The 24,677-nt window shown below is 33.9% G+C and overlaps 1 protein-coding gene across 2 annotated transcripts in view; it reads left to right on the forward strand.

The window, feature by feature from the left end:
* DCX-EMAP (Doublecortin-domain-containing echinoderm-microtubule-associated protein) overlaps nt 1-24,677 on the forward strand; it is a 1,094,074-nt gene that overhangs the window by 17,310 nt on the left and 1,052,087 nt on the right. For both annotated transcript variants that reach the window (XM_072521390.1, XM_072521389.1), the window contains exon 2: nt 13,697-14,009. In XM_072521390.1, the coding sequence (XP_072377491.1) occupies nt 13,697-14,009 (313 nt within the window). The remainder of the gene's footprint in view (nt 1-13,696; nt 14,010-24,677) is intronic.

Raw genomic sequence — 24,677 nt, forward strand, 5'->3', positions numbered from 1 at the left:
GATGAGCCGGATCTTTGTTTCCAGCATAATACATCATGCCGTTTTTGGTTATAAGTTTGCCGGTGTCTGGCCATTGTACGTCACTTATGCCCAGTATATTTATTTCCATTCTGGTCATTTCTTGTATTAAATTGTCTAATTTTCCTGGCTGGTACAAGCTTCTTACATTCCATGTTGCAAGTTTTATTGGTCTATATTTGTGTATTCTTAGACATGGAATTTTATTATCTAAACGAGGATTTTGCTTGCTAGTGACCTGGAAAGCCTCGTTCTTTACATGATCTTTTCCTTCTCGGATGATGGTTTCCGGATTCCATGATCAGTAACGGTTTGATTTTTTTGTGTATTTGCCATGATGAATGAGTAAGGATGTTCTGTTGAACCTTTAATGCAGTGGTTTTCCGTTGCCTTCTGCATTCTTCTACCGTTGACAACGGATAAACGGATAGATGGATAAATTATTGGTTCTTCCGCCGTTGGAGTCGATTTCTCAGATCCAGGACAAAAAGTGTCCTACTACCTACCGACTCATCCGCCCGAAGCCGTTGGTCGGCAAGTAGTGGATTGCTTATAGCGGCAATCACTCGGTCCCTATCTGCGTTAGCTATCAACATTGATGTTGCCCACCTTCTACCACGTGGAGGTGCAGATTCGGATTTTTACTTCATCGAGATTAAGACCTTTCGGCATTTCCTAATCTCTCCACAGCGCTGGAAGGTACTTCAACATCAAATAAAGCTACTTAAGAAGAACGTGGAGATAATTATAACAGGAGACCTTAACGGCAGAACCGGAAGGAAAGAAAACTTTAAAGTAGTGGGGAGATTTGGAGAGGATGAACAAAACGATAACGGAGAACGTCTAATTAAATTATGCGAACTAAACAACCTAAAAATCACCAACGGATTCTTCAGACATAAAAATATTCATAAATATACATGGCCGCAGAAAACACAAAAGCTGAAATCGATAATAGACTACATAATAATCAAAAAAGATACCACAATAAAGATCAAAGATGTGCGAGTCAGAACGGAAGCAGAATGTGGAACGGACCATAAACTACTGACAGCAAAAATGGGCATTAATTGGAAACATAACAAGACCCCCTCTACAGAAGAACAGTTGAACACTATAAGAGAAAAACAATACAATATAGAACTACTCCAAGAACAACCAATAAGAGAACTATACCAACAACGTCTAGACCAAAAATTAATAGAATTTAGATACGGCAACATCGAAGAAATATACGAGCATATAAGGCGAGTATAAAACAGGCAGTGTTCGAAGCCCTTGGAAAAAAAGAACATATAACAAATAAACAGCAATTATGAAATAAATGAACCAACAAAAAGAATAATTGAAGAAAAAAAGCAACTGTACAGAAAATGGCTGACTACAAACAACGAAGATATTCATAAAGAATATATAGAAAAAGATAGAGAAGCGAAAAAACAAATAACACAACAAAATAATGAAGAATGGGAAAGAACCTCCTTAAATATTGAAACATACATAGGAGGTACAAGAACTTCTGAGTCATGGAAAGTACTGAGAGGATTGAAACAAAACTTAAAAGAAAAAATTAAATTGGGAAATATACAGGACAAAGAATGAAAGGACTATTACAAGGAACTATTAACAGAACAAAGACCACCATTCATTGGAAAAGAAAACAGGCGAAGACAAAGCAGATGCCCACAAGAATAAATAGAGATAACAGATAGGGAAATGAGAACGGCCATAAAAGCAATCAAAAATAAGAAAGCACCGGGACCTGCAAGCATCTTACCTGAGCTTATAAAATACAGATCAAAAAAATTACACCGGATGATACAATGGATATTTCAGAAAGCCATAAATGGAGAACAGCTCCCAAAGGAATGGACGGAGGCATATATGACATCTATATTTAAGAAAGGAGATAGAAAACGATGCGAAAACTACAGAGGAATAAGCGTAATATCGTCAGTAGGAAGATTATATGGGAAGATACTGCGAGAAAATATAGAGCAAGCGATAAAAGGCAAAATCGGGGAGGAACAGGCAGGCTTCACGGCAGGAAGATCACGCATAGACCACATATACACACTGGAACAACTGTTGGAGAAGAAAAAATAAAAAAATTAAGATAAAAATTTGGCATTTGTGGACTTGAGAAAGGCGTATGACTCTGTACCAAGATCAGAACTATGGATGGCAATGTACAAATTAGAAATACAGACGGAACTCATAGAAGCTACAAAAGCTCTGTATAAAGAAAATAAAGTGTCCATTAAAATGAGAACAAGAATCATAGGAGACTTCACCACAACAAAAAGACTCCTGCAGGGTTGTTCCACATCTCTAACCCTATTTAAAATATACTTAGAGAAAGGCTTGATTACATGGAAAAGAAAATGGGAAGGCATGGGAGTACCGGTACGGAACGAATACCTATATACGTTAAGCTTTGCAGACGATCAAGTAGTGATTGCATAAGACTAAGACGACCTCAGCTACATGATGAAGAAACTACAAAAAGAATATACCAAGGCTGGCCTGGATATTAACCTCGCGAAAACAGAGTACCTATCTACAAGTGAAGAAGACATAGAAGATCTACAGATTGATGACAACGTAACAATCAAAGGAAAGGATAAATTCAAATACTTGGTGTTTATAATCACGAAAAAGGCAACAACAGAGGAAGAAATTACTCAAAGATTAGGACAAACAAGAACAGCAATCCGACAACTTAACTCAGTATGGTGGGATAGACACCTAAATATGAAGACAAAAACACATATTTATGAAATATTAGTGCGAAGTATTATGACATATGGGGCTGAAAATTGGATCATAAACAAGAAAAATAGCAGTAAGATAGTAGCAACAGAGATGGAATGCCTGCGAAGATGCTGCAGAGTAACAAGAATGCATAAGAGAAGTAATGACGAAATAAAGCAAAGAACATCAATAGAAACAGACATACTAACATAGATAGAACAAAAAAGACTAAAGTGATATGGACATGTAAGAAGAACTAGTGACAGCAGATGGATAAAAAAAAATAACCGAATGGAGCCCCATAGGAAGGAGGAAAAGAGGACGACCTCGAAAATCCTGGAGGAACCAAGTAGACGACGCCATGAGTAAGAGAGGTCTAAACGATGGAGAATGGGACAACAGAGAGAGATGGAAACGGTTGAGCGAGGGAAGGCAGTGAATACTGTAGAATATCTGAATATATGTATATATATATATATATATATATATATATATATATATATATATATATATATATATATATATATATATATATATAATTTTAAATGAAGTTTTGATATTAAATTGATTTTTAAAAGTTATTAACAGTAACAAATAATACAGTTATTTTTTGCATTTATTTTTAATTGATTTGATATTCTTTACAGAATAATCGGTTTTTGTAATTTTGTTTGTTCGGTCATTTTGAGTATATATAGATATATATGAGTTGGGTGCTTGTGTGGTTATGGTTTGTGTAGGCTGCGAAGAAGTTCACGGAACAGATGCACGGGACAGCTGCAAGGTAGCGATCAACCTGTCTATGTAGTCAACAGAAAGGGTATTAATATGGTCAGTGACAAAGGAATCAGTGTAAAAATTTATGATAAGTGTAGTAGTGTGTTGAGGTATGTGTAGAATAGGTGTGGGTGAAGGTATGTCAGTGTATGTGTCAATTTTATTGTTGAAAGTTTGTGTAATATTTATAGATGGTGAAGTTCTGGTTTAGTTGTCTATTGGTGAGAGGTCAGTATTTTTGGACTGTAATGGAGGGTCAAGAGGCTCAATCTGGATAATACTCTGGGTTTACTTTAGAGAAAGGGTCAAGCGAGGCATTTACTAGCTAGATGGACCTAGAAGATACATCTGGTATTTAAATTTTTTGGAAGAGTTTCAATTTCTATTGCTTCTCTAATTACACGGTTGGTCTATGTAGGATTTATCGCAGTCTTCGTTCGGAATTCTATATACTCCTTGATTTTCCAATGCAACTTTTATTTTTGCTGATGGTAATATGTTTGCAATTTTCCTGTCATTGTTAAATATAGTCTCTATTTTGTTTTTCCTGGTTTTGTCTGTTTTACTTTTTATATACGGCAGGATAGTTTTGCCTATTGGTTTTTCTTCTTTCTTTTTACTTGTGGACGTGAAGACGCCATTTTTTGTACATTTCCTCGTTGTTATCGTCCTCATCTATTAGTTTTTCAGATCTTGTGATTAAGGTTTTTATTACCGAATTTAATTGTGCAAGATGATGGTGTAAATCTGCGTGTAAATATCTATCAGTATGGGTTGGCTTTCGGCATACTGTATATCGTATTGTTCCATCTTCTTTCTTTATAACCAACATATCCAAGTGCTCCCTTTTGTAGCAGTGCAGTGATTTGCTCATGCGCAAGTGTGAGTGTTTCAATACTATTTGTACCATATAATATGTCATCAATATAGCAAAAATTAATAAGCATATCATGAGCGAGAGGATATTCTTCCTTATGCATGTTTGCGAGTTCAATTAAACATCGTGTACTAAGGAAGGTAGCTGGTTTCGTTCCATAGGTAACCGTTTCCAATTGTATACATTTTAACGGCTCCGAGGGAGAGTTACGCCACAAAATATTTAATAATAAAGTTTGGTTGGGGTAATTCTGATTTGTCTAAACATCTTTTTTATATCGGATGTGAATACATACTTAAAGAGTCTAAAATTGACTAAAGTGTCAAATAGGTCTGGTTGTGTGGTATAACCCTTTAACATAATATCATTAAGGCTAAAACCAGAAGTGGTTTTCATCGATGCGTCAAAAACTACGCGCAAACGAGTTGTGAGAGAAGTGTCTTTTCCTACACTGTGGTGAGGCAAGAAATATTTGTTTTTGGAGTGTATATTCTGCAGAGACAACGGAACATATTTTGCATGTCCTAATTCAACATACTCATCTATAAAAGATTTATATTGTTTGTAAAGAGAATCATGTTTTGAGAATTTGTTCTCCAAATTTAGAAATCGCCTTCGCGCTATTTGGAAAGAGTCGCCCAATTTATTATTTTCATTAGGCGTGCATAGGGGTAAATCTACTTGGAACTGTCCATTCGGTAGGATTTGTGTTGTGGCTTTAAATATTTTCTCAGCATTTTCATCATCAGGACTTAAATGCTTTATTTCGGGAACTTCTTCAATGTCCCAAAACCTTTGGAGAAGATTATTTATATTTTCTTCTTCAGTGTGAGATTGAACAAATAAAGAAATATGATTCGAGTGTGAATAGTTACAGTTTGAGTGAGAGTGCATCTTTTTCTTAGATGAAAATTGTGGAGATAAGTTACCGAACATGACATATCCTAAATGAGTGTTTTGAAGCACTGGAAGATCTGCTCGAATATGAATTAAACCATCCTTTAATAGATCACAGTAAATTTCTGCACCTAATAAGAGATCGATTCTCCCTGGGGAGGAGTAAGAGGGATCACTGAGCTTTATGCCAGCTGGTATTTTTATTTTGCTACGATCTAGAGGTACCTGAGGTATTTTACACGTAATATTATCCAAAACTACACATGATACTTCAAATTTCATATCATTGTTTTTATATGGGAAAAATTCAATGTTTACCATTTCATTTGAGATGGAACAATTTTGAGAAATTGTGGAAATTTGTAATCTTTTATTAGTGGTAGAGTAATTTAGTTTATTTACTAAATCTTTTGTTGCAAAGCTCGATTGAGATCCATTATCGAGAGGACATCTTGCGTGTACAGGTTGTCCACTTTCAGAGTAAATTGTTACCAGCGCTGTGGTTAGCAAAACTTCGTTTTTTGGATTGAAAGTTGAGAGAGAAGAGATGCAAGATGAATTTTGACTTTGCGTGTCTGAGAGTAGACAATATTCATTTGTCTGAGTGCTTAAGTGAGTAGAAGTGTTTGGTGATTCATTATATGAATGTGGAGAATTGATTCTTTGAGTAACTTGGGCATTATTACTCCTTTGAGGAGCATGAAAATGACTTTGAGAGATATGTGGTGCACTATGGCGAGTTTGTGAATCACCATGTATACTTGCGGACGATTGAGAGGTTTGTGGTGCATTAAAGCGTGATTGTTGCCTATTGGCGTGACTTTGATTACCATCATGTGAATTTGAAGCACTTTGATTGCTTCGAGTGTGAGAAATTATTATTTTCATGAGTGTGAGAAAAATTATTTTCTTCATGCAGAAGTGTATTGTGCTTTTTATTGCAAATTTTACATGTGTATTTAGAGATGCATTTATCAGTAAAATACTTAGTGCCAAAACAGTTTCTGCAAAGCTGTGCTTGCTTTACAAAATTAAACCTTTCTCGAGAATTTGTGTCTTTAAATAAGTTACACTGATATATTTTATGACCAGTTTGTTTACAAAATATGCAATTTTTATAGCTAGATTTATTATTATTTATAGTGGAAATATGAGCAGTTTTTTGAGTGACTTTATTATTAAACTTTGACTGAGTTTCAGTGTAATTAAGTTTCTCTAAAACATCACACCTTTTTTCTAGAAATTCAAAAAATTGTTTGAGTGTTGGAACATTCTTAGAACCTACTTCATATTCAAAAGCCTTGTGAGAAGCAAAATCTATTTTTTCTAAAAATATTTCTATTAAAAGGAGGTCCCAATGTTCAATTGGAACTTCGAGATTACTAAGAGCTTGAAGCGTTTGCTTCGTGTGTACAAGAAAATCTCTTAGTACCTGAGGAGTGCATTTAACTAGAGATTGAGACTTCAACAGCTTTTTTATAAGAGTACTAATTACTCGTGATTTGTCATCATATCTTTCTTTTAGGGTTTTTATAGCGATAGCAAAATTTGCATCTACTACTTCAATACTGCTAACTAAGTTTAAAGGTTCTCCTTTGAGGAAGGATTTGAAATATATAAACTTTTGTACATTATTTAAACTTGAATTGTTTGTGATCAGAGTTTCAAATAGTTGAAAAAATTCATTGAATTCTGAGAAATTTCCGCTAAAGGTTTTTATGCTAATTTCAGGCAGCCTCGCACTGGAAACAGCATTATTATTTGAGCTAGGAACTTTATTTTCTGTTAAATTTAATTCTATTATTTTTCTTTGCAAACCTTTGAGTGTGTTGAAGTATTTTTCTTCAACATTTGCTCGATCAGCTGACTGTTGGTCGCTGTCATCAGTCTGTTCGATTTCTAATTGAATTTGTTCATATTGTGTGAAGAAATTAAAAAGTTTTTCTTTCCTATTTTCGAAATCAAGTATTTCGTTTTCTGTATCTTTATTGGCTATAAACCATTCTGATATACGTGTAATTGATGCTTTAAGTGATTTGCGCTTTTTCTTTAAAGCTTCCATATTTTATTTAAAAGTGAATTTATTTGCAAATATATGCTGAGCGAGAAATAAAAGTGAATGATTTTGTTTAGTGTAAATGTCTTTTTCAACTAAGACGCGATTTTAATTTTAATAGAGTATTTTTACTAGAGTGATAAATAAATATTTTTCGTGAGAGCGGGCTGTGAGACAATCTGTATAATAAATAATTGTCAGCTATCTTTAGCGATATTAAGAAGAAAGATCTGTTGTCAAATCAAAGCCATTAGTTAATATAAATATTAATAAACAAATAAAGTCGAGACAAATATCTACCAATATAAATCATGTGCATGCAGTGACTATAGAAAATATAGAAAGAGTTTTAACCTCACCAAATGTTTTTCAAGTATCCAATTTAATTACCGCTGTCGGTTACCAACACATAACGCACTTTTCACAAAACACACGTGTCTAATCTTGAACGAAGGTCAACTTGTGCAATCTTTCTTCTAGGGACGAGAAACCATTATTCTTTCTTCCTGTGGCTCTCCGGCGTGTGTAATCCTTTTCTTTCTTCAGTCCTGTTTCATCAAATAATCTGTGCTCGATAGGACCACGAAATGTGGGGGCCTTGTAACTGGCTCCCTACATAAGAGGGTTGGAAATCTTTTGATTCCAAGCCTTACTTCCAAGGACTTGCGAGTGGATGTATCTCCATAGGTTTGGTTCTTCAGTGACCGTTGAAGGATAAGGATTGTTAATGTGAGCAAATATAGCTCCAGAGAAATAAAATCACCTTTAGTTTATCGATTTATAATTAACTTATTTTTAGAGTAGAGAAGCCTCAACACGGCCCTAGCTGACTATACAGTATCAAATAATTCTTTCTTTATCACACGTAAAAGAGAAAACCGTATTTATGAGAAAAATGCCCGATTTAGACGTAGAGAAATATTTTATATATGAATTGAGAGTGTTTTAAAATGCACATGCCTCAAGGGTGTGTGAGAATGAACTAATAAAATACTACTTGATACGTAAAAGTGAAGATTACGCCTCTTGTATTTAGGTGTGAAAACTATTCAAGAGGCTGTGGCGCCAATGAGTCGGCTATCCCGAGCAAACTTGATGAAATGACTATTTTACTTATTCTACACTAAGAGAAGTATAAGGAAATATATTTTTATTTTATATTTTAAAACGATAAGTGGCTTGCGCTCATGACGTAAGAGTCCACTTCCTCTGCGTAGGATTGTAGCTGGTCAGCCAGAAATTTTGCCGGTGGTTATAACAGTAATCCGATTAAGCTAACCGTTGGTCGTATGGTTGCCCTGCCTTGTGCACCTTGGGTAAATCGTAAAGTTTTGGACATCTTGACGACTTTTCTCGTAGAATGAGCTGGAATTATTATTCTTTCTTGATATTTGACGCTTATATTTTGGTTTTCGTAGTTTTCTCCAGATACGTTGTTGGATCTGATGCGAGTTTTTAATATGCACTGTAATTTAGAATGTTTTTTATTTGTGTGTCGTAGTCCTTAATGTTTGTAATGACCGTAGTGTTGCACTTGTCGGCCAAAAGTACGATGATATCTTTGTTTTTTTTTGTATATTTTGCAAGGCTTTCTTTTCTTCGTATGCTAAATTCTTTTTCAGTGATTTGGCTGTTCTTAATATTTGTGATACATCTTGTCGAGTGATCTTGACTGTTTCTGATGGTAGTTTAATGATAGTGGTTTCCACTTCGCTAATAATATTTTCGACGGCAATCCGTCTCGGTGCTGTACTAAAATTGAACTCTTTGGAAAAGACACTATTTGTAGCTTCGTCTAAAGTAAGATTTCAGAAGTTGCAAACTAAATTACTGGATTCTGTTGTGGGTAGTTCGTTTTCTTTTGTTCGTTGTTGTAGCGTTAATTTCTCAAACTTTTTGATTTGTTTTTTCTTGGTGAGTTTTTCAACCTGTCTACAATCGAAAGTTTGTGAGTTTGTCAAAGATGAAAGACATCGAAAATAGGACCAAACGTGTAATTAGGGAAGCAATAGAGATCGAAAAACATTTAAACAAATTTAATACCAGAGGTTATGGCCAAAGGCTCCCAAGTACGTGGAAATCAATTCTAGAGAAAAACGTAGAAATTAAAATAGCGAATAAGACCCCGCCCACTTTGCTCACAGGAACAATCACAAGAAACGCTAAAAGGTGTTTAAACAGAACGTGCGGCTAGAAATCAGTTCTCCTCGAACATTAGGAAGAAGCAGAAATTATATGACTTAACAATGGCAAGTGCGACCTTGCCGAAACCAAAATAATTTAACGCGGATTCAAACGCGAAAAACTACACAAATCATTATATGTCCTGCGGAAACTTCAAATTCGATATACACTCAGGTGCAAAAAATTCGATCCATAACATGTTTCCTATTCATTGCGACTTTTACAACTTAGCACTTCTTATATGGCATATATTAATTTAGTTAATAATATAATTAAACCCTCCTATCGGTACAATTATTAAGTTCTGTACATTATTTTTAATTTTTTTGTGGCATTTATTAAAAACAATAGAAATTTTTGTTTGTGTCAAAAGTTCAACTTTGACAAGCGGCAAGAAATTACTTTGTTATTGTACTGATTTTAACAACCAGATCAGTTTTTATAAGAAATTAATTTGTTATTGTACTGATTTTAACAACCAGACCAGTTTGGTATTAAAACGTTTTGAGTTCAGAATTTTTATTTGTATTACCATGACATTAATACTAACACAGTGCTAGAATCGGCAACGAATACTTAATAGTCGTCGACATTGTCGGTATGAATTGGCCAGCTTTCAGCCCCGATCTTAATCCAGTCGATCATATATGCCAAGATACATGCAGGCCATTATATGAGCCCCAGCAACACATACTAGGTGTTAATAATAAACTGCACCAACATTATTTTGATATAACTGTTTTTTACATGAACGTATAAATAAATCTTTATTTATACGTCCATGGTTTTTTATCTACAAAGCTACTTTTCATTTTTTTAATTTTCGAATAATGCCATATATTTTTATAAATCAATACCTATTTTTTCGCATTAATTGTGTTTATTATTTACATTTAATTTTACTACTTAAATATATTATGCCCAATCTACAAGTGGTATCTCCAAAAATGTGTCTTCTTCTCTATAAAATTAGTTTGGATCGAATTTTTTGCACCTGGATGTGCACATAAGAGAGTGTTAGGTGCATGAGGTATATATATATATATACACTCATGGACAAAAATATCGAATATTTTAGAATTTTCAATTTTTTGTTTTTTCAAAATAAATTCTGGTCAAGCAAGTCGTTTATTGTAAAATAGAGTTTATTTTAACAATGTTTAATGAACAATTTTAAGTTTTTATGCGGAGAAAATTGTGAAAAAATAAATGTTTAATATTAGTTAAATAAGGTTATTTTACTCTAAACTTAAATGATAATTTAAATTGTTTAAACTGGTTTAAACTGAAAGCAGTGCATGATCAGTAACGAGTATTTCCCCTTCCAGCTCTTATTACTGCTTGCATCTTTCTCAGCATGCTTGCAAGTGAATTTTGGACATATCCTTGGGAAATTACATTCCATTCATCCTGTGCAGCAATCCGAAGCTGCTTCATCGTATTTGGAACGGGATTTCTTTGTCGTATGCTGCGTTTTAGGTGATCCCACATGTGCTCTATTGGATTTAAATCCGGGCTAGACGATGGCTAATCCAATCTTCGAATTTGGACCTCATCAAGATAATTACTCACTATGGCAGCGGCATCTCGTCGAGCATTATCGTGCATTAACGTGAATCTTTCATATCCAATGTAACCAACATATAACAAGACATGATCTTGTAGGATGTTTTAAAGAATCACCAGTCATCCGTCCAATCACTTCCACAAGTGGGGTACGTACCTCCCAACTAATGCCTTTGTAAAAGAATTATGCCATTAACTAACTAAAACCAAAACTAACGGTCTGGGTGAGACTGCTGCTAGCGAATCGTTCTCGAACTCTTCTGTAGACTTAGTTTTGACCACCTGGCTTCCATAATATGATTCTGGTCTCATCAGTGAAAAGAACGTTTTTCCAGTGGACGATATTCCACTAAATATGTGTTCTTGCAAATTCCAAACGACGAGCTTTATGATTTTGTAGAAGACGTGGAACTTTGGCGGGGCGTCTGGGCTTTAAGTTTGCTTCTTTTCATCTTCGTCTAACTGTTTGTGAACTCACATTAACTTGTCTAACATTTAATAGCTTATTTCTGAGATGCATCGATGTCAATGAACGATTTCGTGTAGAATTAATAACCAAAAAACGGTCATCAATTGCGGTTGTGCACCTTGGGCGTCCTTGACCAGGCCTTCGTACAAAATTTTCTGTTTAGCGGTACCTTTTAGAGTATTTGAAACTATAGATTCCGTTCTGCTGAGACGTCGTGCGCTACCTTTTTGTTCATATCCCTCTTCGTAAAAAATTACAATATGTGTTGCTTGGACTTCATCGCAGTGTCGAATTGGTAGGATCCTTGTTTTAATCTTAGTTAAATAAAAACGATATTTATTTAAACTTAATAAATTAAACTAAAAATTACCGAATTAGTAGGATTCTTCCATTACGTGAAGAAGGATTATTGGGATAAAATGTACGAATAACACTAACCACTGAATAAACGTCAAAATAAACATCAAAATATTTCAAACCAGTTGACTACATCAGCCTACTATATGAATATTATCAGTAATCTAAAATTATTTTGAAATAATAGTGACTACAAAAAAAATTTAAAAATTTCAAAATATTCGATAATTTTGTCCATGATTTTATATATATATATATATATATATATATATATATATATATATATATATATATATATATATATATATATATATATATATATATGTCTGACATATCTTCCTGTCTGATATGTTGAAACTTCATCGTTATTATTTGAAGCCGCAATAACAAATACTTACAGCAATGTCGTTATGCCAATCTATCAATACTGAAATTAGAGAGTTATTAAAACCGTAAGATGACAACCTTCTTTATTACATGATCCTTTAATAAAGTACCAAATATTTTATGTCTAAAAGAGAGTTATCCCTAACATGTTGAAGTTGAAGGAATGTTTTATTTTCACAAATGACATTAAATATTTTTGTATAATATAAAACTAACCTATAAATGCCTAGAAGATCTTATTTGTTACTTATATACCTAATCCTAGATTAAAAATTAAAACAAGATCACTCAAAAAGTAAAATGTTAAATTTAGTTAAATTGTTATTTAAAGAATACTATAAGCTATAACGCTCATCTTACGATATGGAAGAACCATTAAATATAGCTAGTTTAGCTGGCGCAAATGATGAAGGAATATAGTTGTTAGAAATAGTTATGAATATTATCGGTATAACTAAAACAATAATCATGAAGATTTACTAATTTACAAACAAAACACAACAAATTTAATCAAATAGCTATATAAATATAAGTGAAGTTAGAGGAGTTTTTCTCTCTACACATAATTTGACAGGTTACGTCAAAAATGGGATCTTTAAATAAAACTTCCCTGGGCAGTATTTAATTTAAATACAGGTGGTGTTTATTATATTAAAGCACAGTAATAAAGAACGCACAACTGCATTTCTTTGTTAGTCATAGTATGTCGCCATCTACATTGCGATTTAAAATTGAAAAAAAAAAAAACTAAAAAACTAAAAAACTATTTTTCCGCGCAATTTTTTGGAAATTATCTTTTACACAAACCTTCTCCTGATAATAATAAGCACAACAACAAAATAATTATCTCATTTGGTGCTGTCGTATTAAAGTGATGCCCGTACAAACATTTCGGTGATCAATTTTTATTAATGTAGATTATTTTAACGTTTTTCTACCAGCTATTTCCTTTCAACATCACGAATGTTTAATTTCTATTTACATTCTTTCTTTTGAATTTTGTCTGTGCAATACATTATTTTCCTATAGTTGGATAGAACATTTATAAGGTTGGGATTTTTAAAAATCATTATTATCCAAATTTGGGACAATTAGATAAAAGCAAACACACATTAACAAGGTTTAATTGCACTTTTTAATAACAGTTTTGTCCTTATGGTAAAACCTCATCTTTTTTAAAATTCATAACGGTACCTACTGGATAAATACTAATTGTTAAAAAGTAGTCCAAACACTTTATTTAATTTAATATATGCATTTATTTATGAGGGTAGACATGCACGCAATATTTGCTGCAAACTTCTTCGTCGATATTATTTCCAAAACATTTTATCAATAAAATTTTTTATTTCAGTCAGTAGCTCCTTCTCGCGCCGGCAGCCGGCTTCAGCAATACGAAGATATCGATGACCCAGAGGGCAATGAGGAAGAAATCCCAGGTCAAGAAGGAGGTAACTTGACCACAGATGGCGCACCCAACGGCAATGGTCAGCACGAGGACGATGACGACGACAATCAGAAAATTATCCAGAACGGCGGAGGTGGCGTCGCGGCTTCCAGTTCGAAGCGAGACGCCGTAGCTAACGGCGTTCGAAACGGCAGAAGAAAAGGGAATAACGGTGGTGATACTGACGAAGACGATAACGACGCTTCCAGTAATATTAACGGTAAGTTGTAGATGGCGCTACAGAAGTGGTACATAATTCTAAGTTAAACATTTAAACCCAAATTTCCCAAAACAATTACATAAATGAACATTGAATATTATAAAACATCGAATGTACAAAACAGATGCTTTTAAAAAATTTCTTCAAGTGCGTGACTAAATAAATAGTAAACTAGTAGTAAATTTATTATTTGTAGTCATAGTACACATGAAAATTATCGGTAGTACATTAACAACAGTCATTATTGTTCTTCACCTAATTAGATTATACCCCACTTATGTATATATATATATATATATATATATATATATATATATATATATATATATATATATATATATATATATATATATATATAATATATATAAATACAATAAAGTCCCCTTTAAATGGCAATAATATTTTCAAATTTTTAAAGTATTGTCTCTGCGCAGGTGAATTTGCGTACTTCTGACAATCTTTAGTCACGTTCTCTAGGAGTTTCTGTATGTCAGTATTTGAAGTGTTGACATTTGACAAGTGATATTTATAAATTATTGAAAATTAACGCAGGGTCAACTAGTCAATGATAGGTTATTGTTAACAGTGTATTTTTATAGTTGAACTACGGATGCGATTATGAGACAATATTACAACTAAAGTAAAGTTTAATTTTTTGTTAGGGATTTAACTTTTTAAAACAGTTAATTTAAAAAATGTTGATTATCATTTATCTGAGGATTAGTTCGCTTTAGTTGGCGATTTAGGTTCTTAAAATTTTGAATAACGGTAGGTCCATATCGGTTTCTTAATACTGTTTTGAAACTGTTTCCTTGCGACATCTCAGCTTTTATCAAATATTTTGTTAAGATAGTAAATCCTCTTCTTCTTCTTCTGTTTCTTCTTGTTCTTCTTCTTCTTTTAATGACACTACAACCCTTTGTGAGGTCTTAAGATCGTTCTTTACATCGTCTATCTACCTTTTACGTGACCTTCCTCTTGTCCTTTTTCCTTGCGGTTTCTTTCTCTGGATTTCTTTTACAGCTCGATTATCTGCAATTCTTTCTTTGAGAATAATCAATAAATTAAAAAAATCTTAGTTCATCTTCCGACCAGAAGCGCGTTCAAAGTATAATAGAAATTAAAGCTCTCGATAACCAAATCATTAAATGATGAGTTTAGTTTAAAAGTACTTTTTTATTTTTAGCCAAATATTTGACTATTAATTTACTTTTTTAGTTTTTAAATCTTATTGTATATTGTGTATATTTTTTGAAAACGCAACTTTTGTTAAAGAACGTATGTGATGAGAATCGAAATGGGAAACAATTATACTGGAAGTAAATTACAATGGAAGTTGTTGTTCATTGGCTTAGCAGTGTGTAACATTTGCTATGTGAGTAATCGAATTAAAATTAATAAAGAACTATTACGATGAAAAGAAACACTGCGCGCTACCTTTTGCCGCATCTGCATCTTCTCCATCTATTCTGTACATTAATAAGTGTGATAAATCTCAGTAGATCCGCTCTAATAATAGATAGCCATAAAAGGTAATAACAGAAATTGTAGGAAAATTTATGGTTCACATTACAAAATGAATTAGAATATTACAGGGTTTTCGATGACATAGCAGCAGACCAAACTTTTGTTTTTTTTTTAATAGAACACCCTGTATTTTATTTTAAATTCGAAATGATCTTCACTTCCTTATCACAACAACATAAAGTTTTGTTATGTTATATAGAGTATTTACAAAGTTTTTTATAAATTTTTTTTATAAAAGTTCAACTTCCTGTATAATTAAAAAGAACCACAAAAACACTGATCTGTTGTTGCTATATTTTTTATTGATTGTCTAAATTTTTAAAAATGTTAAATATTGCTTATTTTCTTTATATCGAATACAGGGTGAGTCAAAACGTAAGCATATTATTCTCTCAGTAATTTTAAATAAAACACCCTGTATTTTATGTTACTATCGAAAAGTTCCATTACCATACTAAATTTATAGTTTTTGAGATATTTTCATGTTTTAAAGCAAATTATTAATTAGGTGACTAAATTATCACAAATTTTAAGTAAGCCATGACTGAATTGTCTAATACAATTCACCATAATTGTTTGTATATAAACTTACTAAATAGTTAAGATGAATTTTACTGTTGATAAAATGGTAGATATAATCTGGATATTAGAAGAATGCATTAAAATTGCGTTATTACCAGCAAAAAGTTATCATGAACGGTTTCCTGACAAGTTACAACCTACAACAGCAAGCTTTGAATAATTAAACGATAGATTTAATCGCACTGGGTCAATTATGTTATAAGGAGTATTCCAAAAGAAAAAGAACTAACTTGCTAGACTGTGCAAAGAATTCTTGCAAAAAATAGAATGCACCCTTACCGTATTCAATTGCACCAAGAATTAATTCAGGAAGATTTTGAAAAGACAATCGTATTTTGCTAGTTCGCCTTAAATAAAATAAATTAATAGAGAGATTTCTTCGATAATGTATTATTTGGAGATGGAGATGGAGATTTATGTATTTTATAAAAACTGTGCTGTTAATAGGCGTAACTTTTATTATTATCCCTTAACTAATCCATACCAGATAGTTACACATGGTCAAACTAGATGGACTCATTTTGGACTCAGAAACATTTGGGGAGGTATTGTTGGTAACCATGTCCTGGGACCATATTTTTTAAATAAACTCTAAATGGTGAAATGTATTTAAATTTTTCATTAAATCAATTGTCCATATTATTTGAAGACGTTCCATTTCGTATACGTAAACAAATATGGTTTTTGCATAACGGTGCTCCTGTTCACCATAATGCATTGATTCAATATAAACTTGATGTTTTGTATAAAACTTAATGAGGTCGCTGGTTAAATGATAATCGATAAATAATAATAACGAAAAAATGAAATAATTTGTTTGTAAGTAAATTAGCGAAAAATAGCAAATGTTCGTAAATAGATATGTAAAATAAAATGCAATTCAAATAACAATTGGCAGATTTAATATCTTATTGTCAATTCTATATGAGATTCACTTACCTTTTGTCTGTGGTTGGGCCTCGCTCGGAGTCTAAGGTCTAAGGGTAAAAATGGGATACACACCCGATGCTGGTTTGCTTGCTTCTGTCCACGATGAGGGGTTGTTGTAAAGTGGCCGATCATACGAAACAAAATATGTATGTACGCAAATCCATTGGGGTGGTTCTTCTGTTCTTAGGACCTCCGTGAATAGCCGTAAATTAAGCTTAAAGTGGCATTTTAAATTTTCTACACAAAGAATGGGTACGTTTCCTTAAGGACTCTAAAGTGTTTGGGTTGATAAATGTTTCCCAAAAACATGTTGTTTTCAGACAAGTGAATTCTCAGAACTTGACAATAATTAATCAGCCAATTTGAGTTCGAGAATTTAAAGGATGAACTAAAGCCATATTATACTTAGCTAATACTATGATTGAATAAAAGATTTAAAACTAAATAAGGTCATATTCTGAATATTAAAAATAAAATATTTAAATCAGTCTTGATACTTTTCCAAACATTCTCCGCCCCATAACGAATGTTTTTAAAAACAACTACAATGATAAGGATAAAAAACAAACACTTAACTATTACTATAATAGCAATAGAAATGAAGAGAAATATAGTTGTTAACAAATAGGTAGTGGACAGATCTTGACCACCGGACGTTGTAGGATGCCATCTGAAGCTGTCCTCAGACTAACAACGCGTACAATACCGTCGGTGCCGTAATGCAACTCAATGATTCTGGCCAATTGCCAGCGAAGAGGAGGCTGTTGTTCATTTTTTATGAGGACTAGAGAACCTTTAATGAGAGATGGGGTTGGACTATGCCATTTAGATCGCTCTTGAAGAGAATGAATATACTCTTTAGACCATCTTTTCCAAAAGTTCCCTCTTATCCTTTGGATTAACTGCCAACGATTCAGACGGTTAATCTTTAAAGCGCTTAGATCTGGATCGGGAATTGAATCCACTAAGGGTTCAAAAACTAAAAAATGACCAGGAGTCAGTGCCTGCAAGTCATTAGGGTCAGAGCTTGCTGCACACAAAGGACGGGAGTTAAGAACTGCCTCGATTTGAGTCATAAGAGTATAGAACTCTTCATAAGTCAAAATTTGTCTACCCAAAACACGATACATATGGTTCTTGAATGATTTGACCCCAGCCTCGGCTAACCCATTAAAATGAGGGGCACCGGGTGGATTAAAATCCCAGGTAATAGAAAGAGTCTCAGCAGCAGATTGAGCTAGTTTAATGATTTGGTTGCTGGCTCCCTTAAAATTGGTACCTTGATCACTCCTAATGGTTAGGCACTTACCGCGTCGAGATACAAATCTACGAAAGGCAGCCAAAAAGGACTCAGAACTAAGATTTGAAGTTACTTCCAGATGAATGGCCTTTGTACTCGTACACTCGAATACACAAACATATCCTTTATATGTTTTTGCACCTCTATGTTTGGACATTAATAACGAGAATGGTCCTGCAAAATCCACACAAACAGACAGGAAAGCACGTAACAGAGTAACTCGGACAGTTGGCAAGTTTGCCATAAAGGGGTTGTAAGATTTAGGTCGGCATCTAAAACAACGAATGCACTTCGACAAACAGCGATGAATGGCACTTTTCGGAGACAGAATCCAAAAACGTTGAAGCAATAAATAAAGCATAGCCTTTAAACCAGGGTGCAGATACGTTTGATGAGTCCATTCGATGATTAAATCGGTGAGACGATGAGTTTTGGGTAATAGCAATGGATGTTTTACATCAAAAGACAACCGAGACTTTTGTAATCGACCTCCTACTCTCAAAAGACCATATTCATCAATAAAGGGTGCGAGTTTACGAAAAGGTTTGGGTAACAGCGAATTTTGTTGAATTTTGAGGAAAATATCCGAAAAAACGTCAGCTTGTACGTGCTTAACAATGTATCGTAACGCAGATTCCATCTCTAAATGACTGTTCAGGGAATCGAAAGATGCAGCATTGTTTTTTCTTTGAAGTTTAGCCACGAATTTTAAGACGTAAACCATGACTTTCTGAATTTTTATCAGGGATGAAAATTTTGAAAGTAAAGTAGAGATGATATTATCCGAAATGACCGGTATCAATGATAATACAGTGGGCAATTTTTCTTCTAACATTTCCGTGAAGTGGGAGGAGTGAAAATTAACTTGAGAGGGCCAACACTCCCTTGACTTCGAAAGAAAATCAGGACCACGCCACCAGAGTGAAAATTGTAGTAGTTGTGCCGGTGTCAAACCACGACTAGCACAATCAGCAGGGTTTTGGTTAGATGGCACATAATGCCAAGAAGAACATGGTATAAGTTCTTGTATGTGTCTTACTCGATTGGCAATAAAGGTTTTCCATTTATGCGGAGGAAAATTAACCCAAGTAAGAGCAATCGTGGAATCTGACCAAACATGAATATCGGAAAAAGAAAAAATATGCTTAAACGACTCTTTAATGAAGGCGACTAGATCCGCCAGCAATACAGCTGCCAACAGTTCCAATCTTGCAATAGATTGTGTCTTCAGAGGAGAAACTCGACATTTAGCACACACAAGTACAGTTTCAAATTTATCAGAAGTACTAAATCGGAAATATACAACGCTGGCGTATCCTAACTCTGAAGCATCGCAGAATCCATGAATCTCAACTTTAGAAGATTTATTAAAGCCGAAGTGTCTAGGGATTTGAATGTTTGCAAGGTCAGGTAACTTGGTTTTAAACTGATGCCATACCTGTTGTATTTGTTCAGGTGGTTCATCATTCCAAGATACATTGGATTGCCACAACTGTTGTAGCAGACGTTTGGCCCTTAAAAGACACGGGGAGATGAAACCAAGAGGATCAAAAATACGACTAATTTCCGAAAGAATAGCCCGCTTTGTACAAGTTTTGTCAAGGGGACAGTAAGAATAAGAAAAGACGTCAGTCGACGGGTCCCATTTCAGGCCTAGCACCTTAATAACGGAAGGTTCCTCTTTATCAAACGAACAAGATGTCAGAATATCGGAGCCAAAATCTTGGAGTAGACTGGGATGGTTGCTGGCCCATTTGCCTAGCTCAAAACCCCCGAGCTTTAAAAGTTGAATGAGCTCTAACTGTAGAGAGCGGGTAGATGACAGAGAATCACTTCCTAATAGACCGTCGTCAATATAAAAATGTCGCGTTAAAGCTTGTGAAGCATTAGGGAAACGAGACTCTGCCGACTCAGCTAACTCTTGTAAGGTTTTTAATGCGAGATAAGGTGAAGAAGAAACACCGTACGTAACAGTACGTAAAAAGTATTCATGGAGAGGTTTAGAAGAATCCGACCTCCAGAGAATTCTTTGATAATTCCAAAATTCTCTGTTTACGTTAATTTGTCGATACATTTGCTTTATATCGCACGTGAAGCAGTAACGAAAATATCGAAAATTAAGTAAAAGCGAAGAGATGTCCTTTTGAAGCTTAGGACCTGTATATAAAGTATCATTGAGAGACACACCTCGAACGTCACGTAGACTGGCGTCGAAGACAACACGAATTTTGGAAACAAGAGACGAATTAACAAGTTGTTTTTTGAAAACTGCGTGATGAGCAAAATAATACGAGGTAGGCGATTTAAAATCGGATTCAGGAACCGGGACCATATGTTGGGAAGTAATATATTCATTCATAAACTCAACATATTTTTCTTTGAGATCCGGAATTTTCTTAAAACGATTCTCTAACATGCAAAAACGACGATATGCTTGAGAATAAGTATCGCAAAAGACAGGATTGGGTTGTCGAAACGGTAGAGGAACAGAAAATCTGCCTGTTGACTCTCGGAAAGTAAATGTCTTATAAATATTTTCACACACTTGATCGTCATGGGACAAAATGACAGGTTTAGATATATTTTCGACTTCCCAAAACCTTTGTAAAAGACTATCTATGTTTGTATCCATAGACGTATGTAAAGCGGTAAAATTACAATTTGAAAGATTCGTAGAGACTCGCCCTTAACCGAAAGCACATAACCGAAAATGGTTTCTAAAGCAACAGGTTGGTTTGGTTCGCCAAGAATTCGACCAGACTTTAAAAAGAGAGGAACTAATTCAGCACCTATCATCATGTCTATCGGACCAGGTTGATAGAATGTGTGATCTGCTAATTTCAGATCACGTATATGAATAAGATCGTGAGGATTGATAAATACCTTAGGTTGATTTGAACACACCTTTTTCACAATGATTGCGTCCAACGAGAAGATCGGGCCGTCACGATCACACGGTTTAATATGACAGAACGTGGTACCCTGAGTGGTACACGTCGACATTCCGTTTAGACCTTCCACTGGGATTGATAAATTATTACGGGAAAGACCTAAGCGCCGAAAACAACTATCTGAAATAAAATTAGCCATCGAGCCTGTATCCAGTAGGATACGAACTTTCTGAAAATTACCGTAGACATCTTTAATGTGTATCAAACATGTTGATAATAATACAGACGAGAATGTTAAACGTGATTGTGTGGAAAGGTTAGCGTTTATTAGAGACTTCGGCGCAAAACTAGACGTTGAGGTTTGAGGCGTCTCTAATGTAGGGTTGTGATTCTCATTAGAAGTTGGAATTTGAGGAGGCGGTTGACTGAATAAACAAGATTCGTTGGAACTTGGGTAGAAATGAAGAACAGTGTGATGTCGTGATTGGCAAACCCTACATGTTCCCGAAGAATTACAGTTCACGACGGGATGAGATGTACCCAAACAGTTGAAGCATAAATTATGGCGTTTAACTAACGAGATACGTTCTTGCGTCGTTTTAGCGAGAAAGGATGAACATCTATATAAAGGGTGAACATTAGAACACAAGACACATTTACCCCCTTGATAAGTTACCTTCGTTCGATTGGTGGCACTGACGAAACTAGATGTAAACGGTTTTTTATTAGAATGATGAGCAAATGATCGCGAGTGAGACTGGGTAGAAAGGGTTAATGAATTAAACTGAACAGATTCCAAAGCTATACATTGTCGTTCTAGAAATGAAATCAATTGCCTGTAAGTGGGAATGTCACAGCTTCGACTGTTTTCTAATTCAAAATCTGTACGAGTTTTATTGTCCAATTTGTTCGACAACATATTGAATAATAGGAAATCCCATTGCTCAACCGGGAAATCAAGAACACGTAAAGCAGCAACATTTTCCGTGAAAGTATTTAAGAGATTTCTTAAATTAGAAGAAGTGGAATTTTTAATAACCGAAGCGTTGAAAATATCGTTATAATATTGGGTAGCAAGAATTCGTTTATTCTGATACCTTTTCCCTGGAATCTCATAAGCAATCTGATAATTTGCATCGGTCAGGGGAATGCCTTTAATAAGAGCCAAAGGTTCTTGACTAATAGACGTAATAAGAAACCGGAATTTTTCCACATCGGACAAATCGTGATTGTGATGAATTAAACTGTTAAATAGGTCAAAGAAACTATGCCAATCTCGAAAATTGCCTGAAAATGTGGGTATATTAAGCTTTGGAAGTCTAACTGAAGGCCTTGAAGATTGTGCATTGGAATGTGAGGAGATATTCGAAGAAGAAGACGAACCCCTAATTAAAAAATCACTCTTGATGGATTTTACTCCGTAGTATGCCTGATCGGCGGCTACCCTAAACTTATTATTTTCCCTACCCTATTCGAATTCTTGTTAAATAGCATCGATTTCCTCTGCCCTGGCTAAGAATAACGATTTGACAGTATCATCCCTTGAGGCTTGAATGCCTGCCTCATGGGCTTCCCTCAATCTAGAATACGCTGTTTGACGCGCCAAGTTGGCTTTGTTTATTTTGCTGGACATTGTAAGGTAAAAGAAACGAAAAAGTCGACAATGCAAACAAAATTAAGCAAATCGAACACTAAACAAATGCCCTAGATTGAAAGAAGAGAAATGCGCTACTTGGTTTCAGACAAAATTCTGAACAAACAAGTGAAGTATCGATAAAAAGGTAACTAACAAAAGGTATCGTAACGAAAGAAATCAAAGGAACTGTGTTTAAATTATTACGCTAGACGTAGAGAATGAGTTGAAAGAATGATAAAAGTAGAATAAAAATAATTCATAAAATCAACACAAAAAAAAATGTAAAAATGTAATACAACGTTAATAAATCATAAAAGTTCATATATATGAATAATTAATATATGTAATATAAGTCAAAATGTGTAATATAAAAGTACCTATTGATATTATAAATTATAAAAGTCGAAATAAATTTAAAAATTGTTACGTAAATATGACCAAATTTAATTATGTAAATTAAGTCTAAAAATAATGCTGAAGGACCGAATCAAAGTTAAATTAAAAAAAAAACAATTAATTAAATGAAACAAAATGAATTGAAGTTATAATTATTTATCATCCGGCTCGAAGGACCAAATGTTTTGTATAAAACTTAATGAGGTCGCTGGTTAAATGATAATCGATAAATAATAATAACGAAAAAATGAAATAATTTGTTTGTAAGTAAATTAGCGAAAAATAGCAAATGTTCGTAAATAGATATGTAAAATAAAATGCAATTCAAATAACAATTGGCAGATTTAATATCTTATTGTCAATTCTATATGAGATTCACTTACCTTTTGTCTGTGGTTGGGCCTCGCTCGGAGTCTAAGGTCTAAGGGTAAAAATGGGATGCACACCCGATGCTGGTTTGCTTGCTTCTGTTCACGATGAGAGGTTGTTGTAAAGTGGCCGATCATACGAAACAAAATATGTATGTACGCAAATCCATTGGGGTGGTTCTTCTGTTCTTAGGACCTCCGTGAATAGCCGTAAATTAAGCTTAAAGTGGCATTTTAAATTTTCTACACAAAGAATGGGTACGTTTCCTTAAGGACTCTGAAGTGTTTGGGTTGATAAATGTTTCCCAAAAACATGTTGTTTTCAGACAAGTGAATTCTCAGAACTTGACAATAATTAATCAGCCAATTTGAGTTCGAGAATTTAAAGGATGAACTAAAGCCATATTATACTTAGCTAATATACTATGATTGAATAAAAGATTTAAAACTAAATAAGGTCATATTCTGAATATTAAAAATAAAATATTTAAATCAGTCTTGATACTTTTCCAAACACTTGACGATCAGTTTTCTGATAGATGGATTGGAAGAAATCAACTAGTAGCATGACCACCCCGATCACCATAATTTAATAAAATGCATTTATTTTTTGGGGTTACGTTAAGAATGAAGTTTATAAAATACCTCCAACAAGGGATAAGATGAAAGATAGAACAAGTAATGTGTTTCAAAGTGTTAGTGTACAAATACTTCGTAATGTAAGTGACTCGTATAATTAAATATTAAAAATAATTTAGTAAAAGTCAGTTTTCGACAATTTAGTCACGGTTTACTTAAAACTTATAAAAATTTAGACACCTAATTAATAATTTGCTTTAAAAAATCAAAATATCTCAAAAACTAGTAAATTTAGACATAGAAAATATTAAATCAAAATTGAAGTATGGTAATGCAACTTTTCTATAGTGACATAAATTACAGGGTGTTTCATTTAAAATTACTGAGAAAATAATGTACTTGCGTTTTGACTCACCCTGTATTCGATATAAAGAAAATAAGCAGTATCAATCATTTTTG

This window comes from Diabrotica undecimpunctata, chromosome 2 (genome assembly GCF_040954645.1).
Source record: "Diabrotica undecimpunctata isolate CICGRU chromosome 2, icDiaUnde3, whole genome shotgun sequence".
Classification (NCBI taxonomy): domain Eukaryota; kingdom Metazoa; phylum Arthropoda; class Insecta; order Coleoptera; family Chrysomelidae; genus Diabrotica; species Diabrotica undecimpunctata.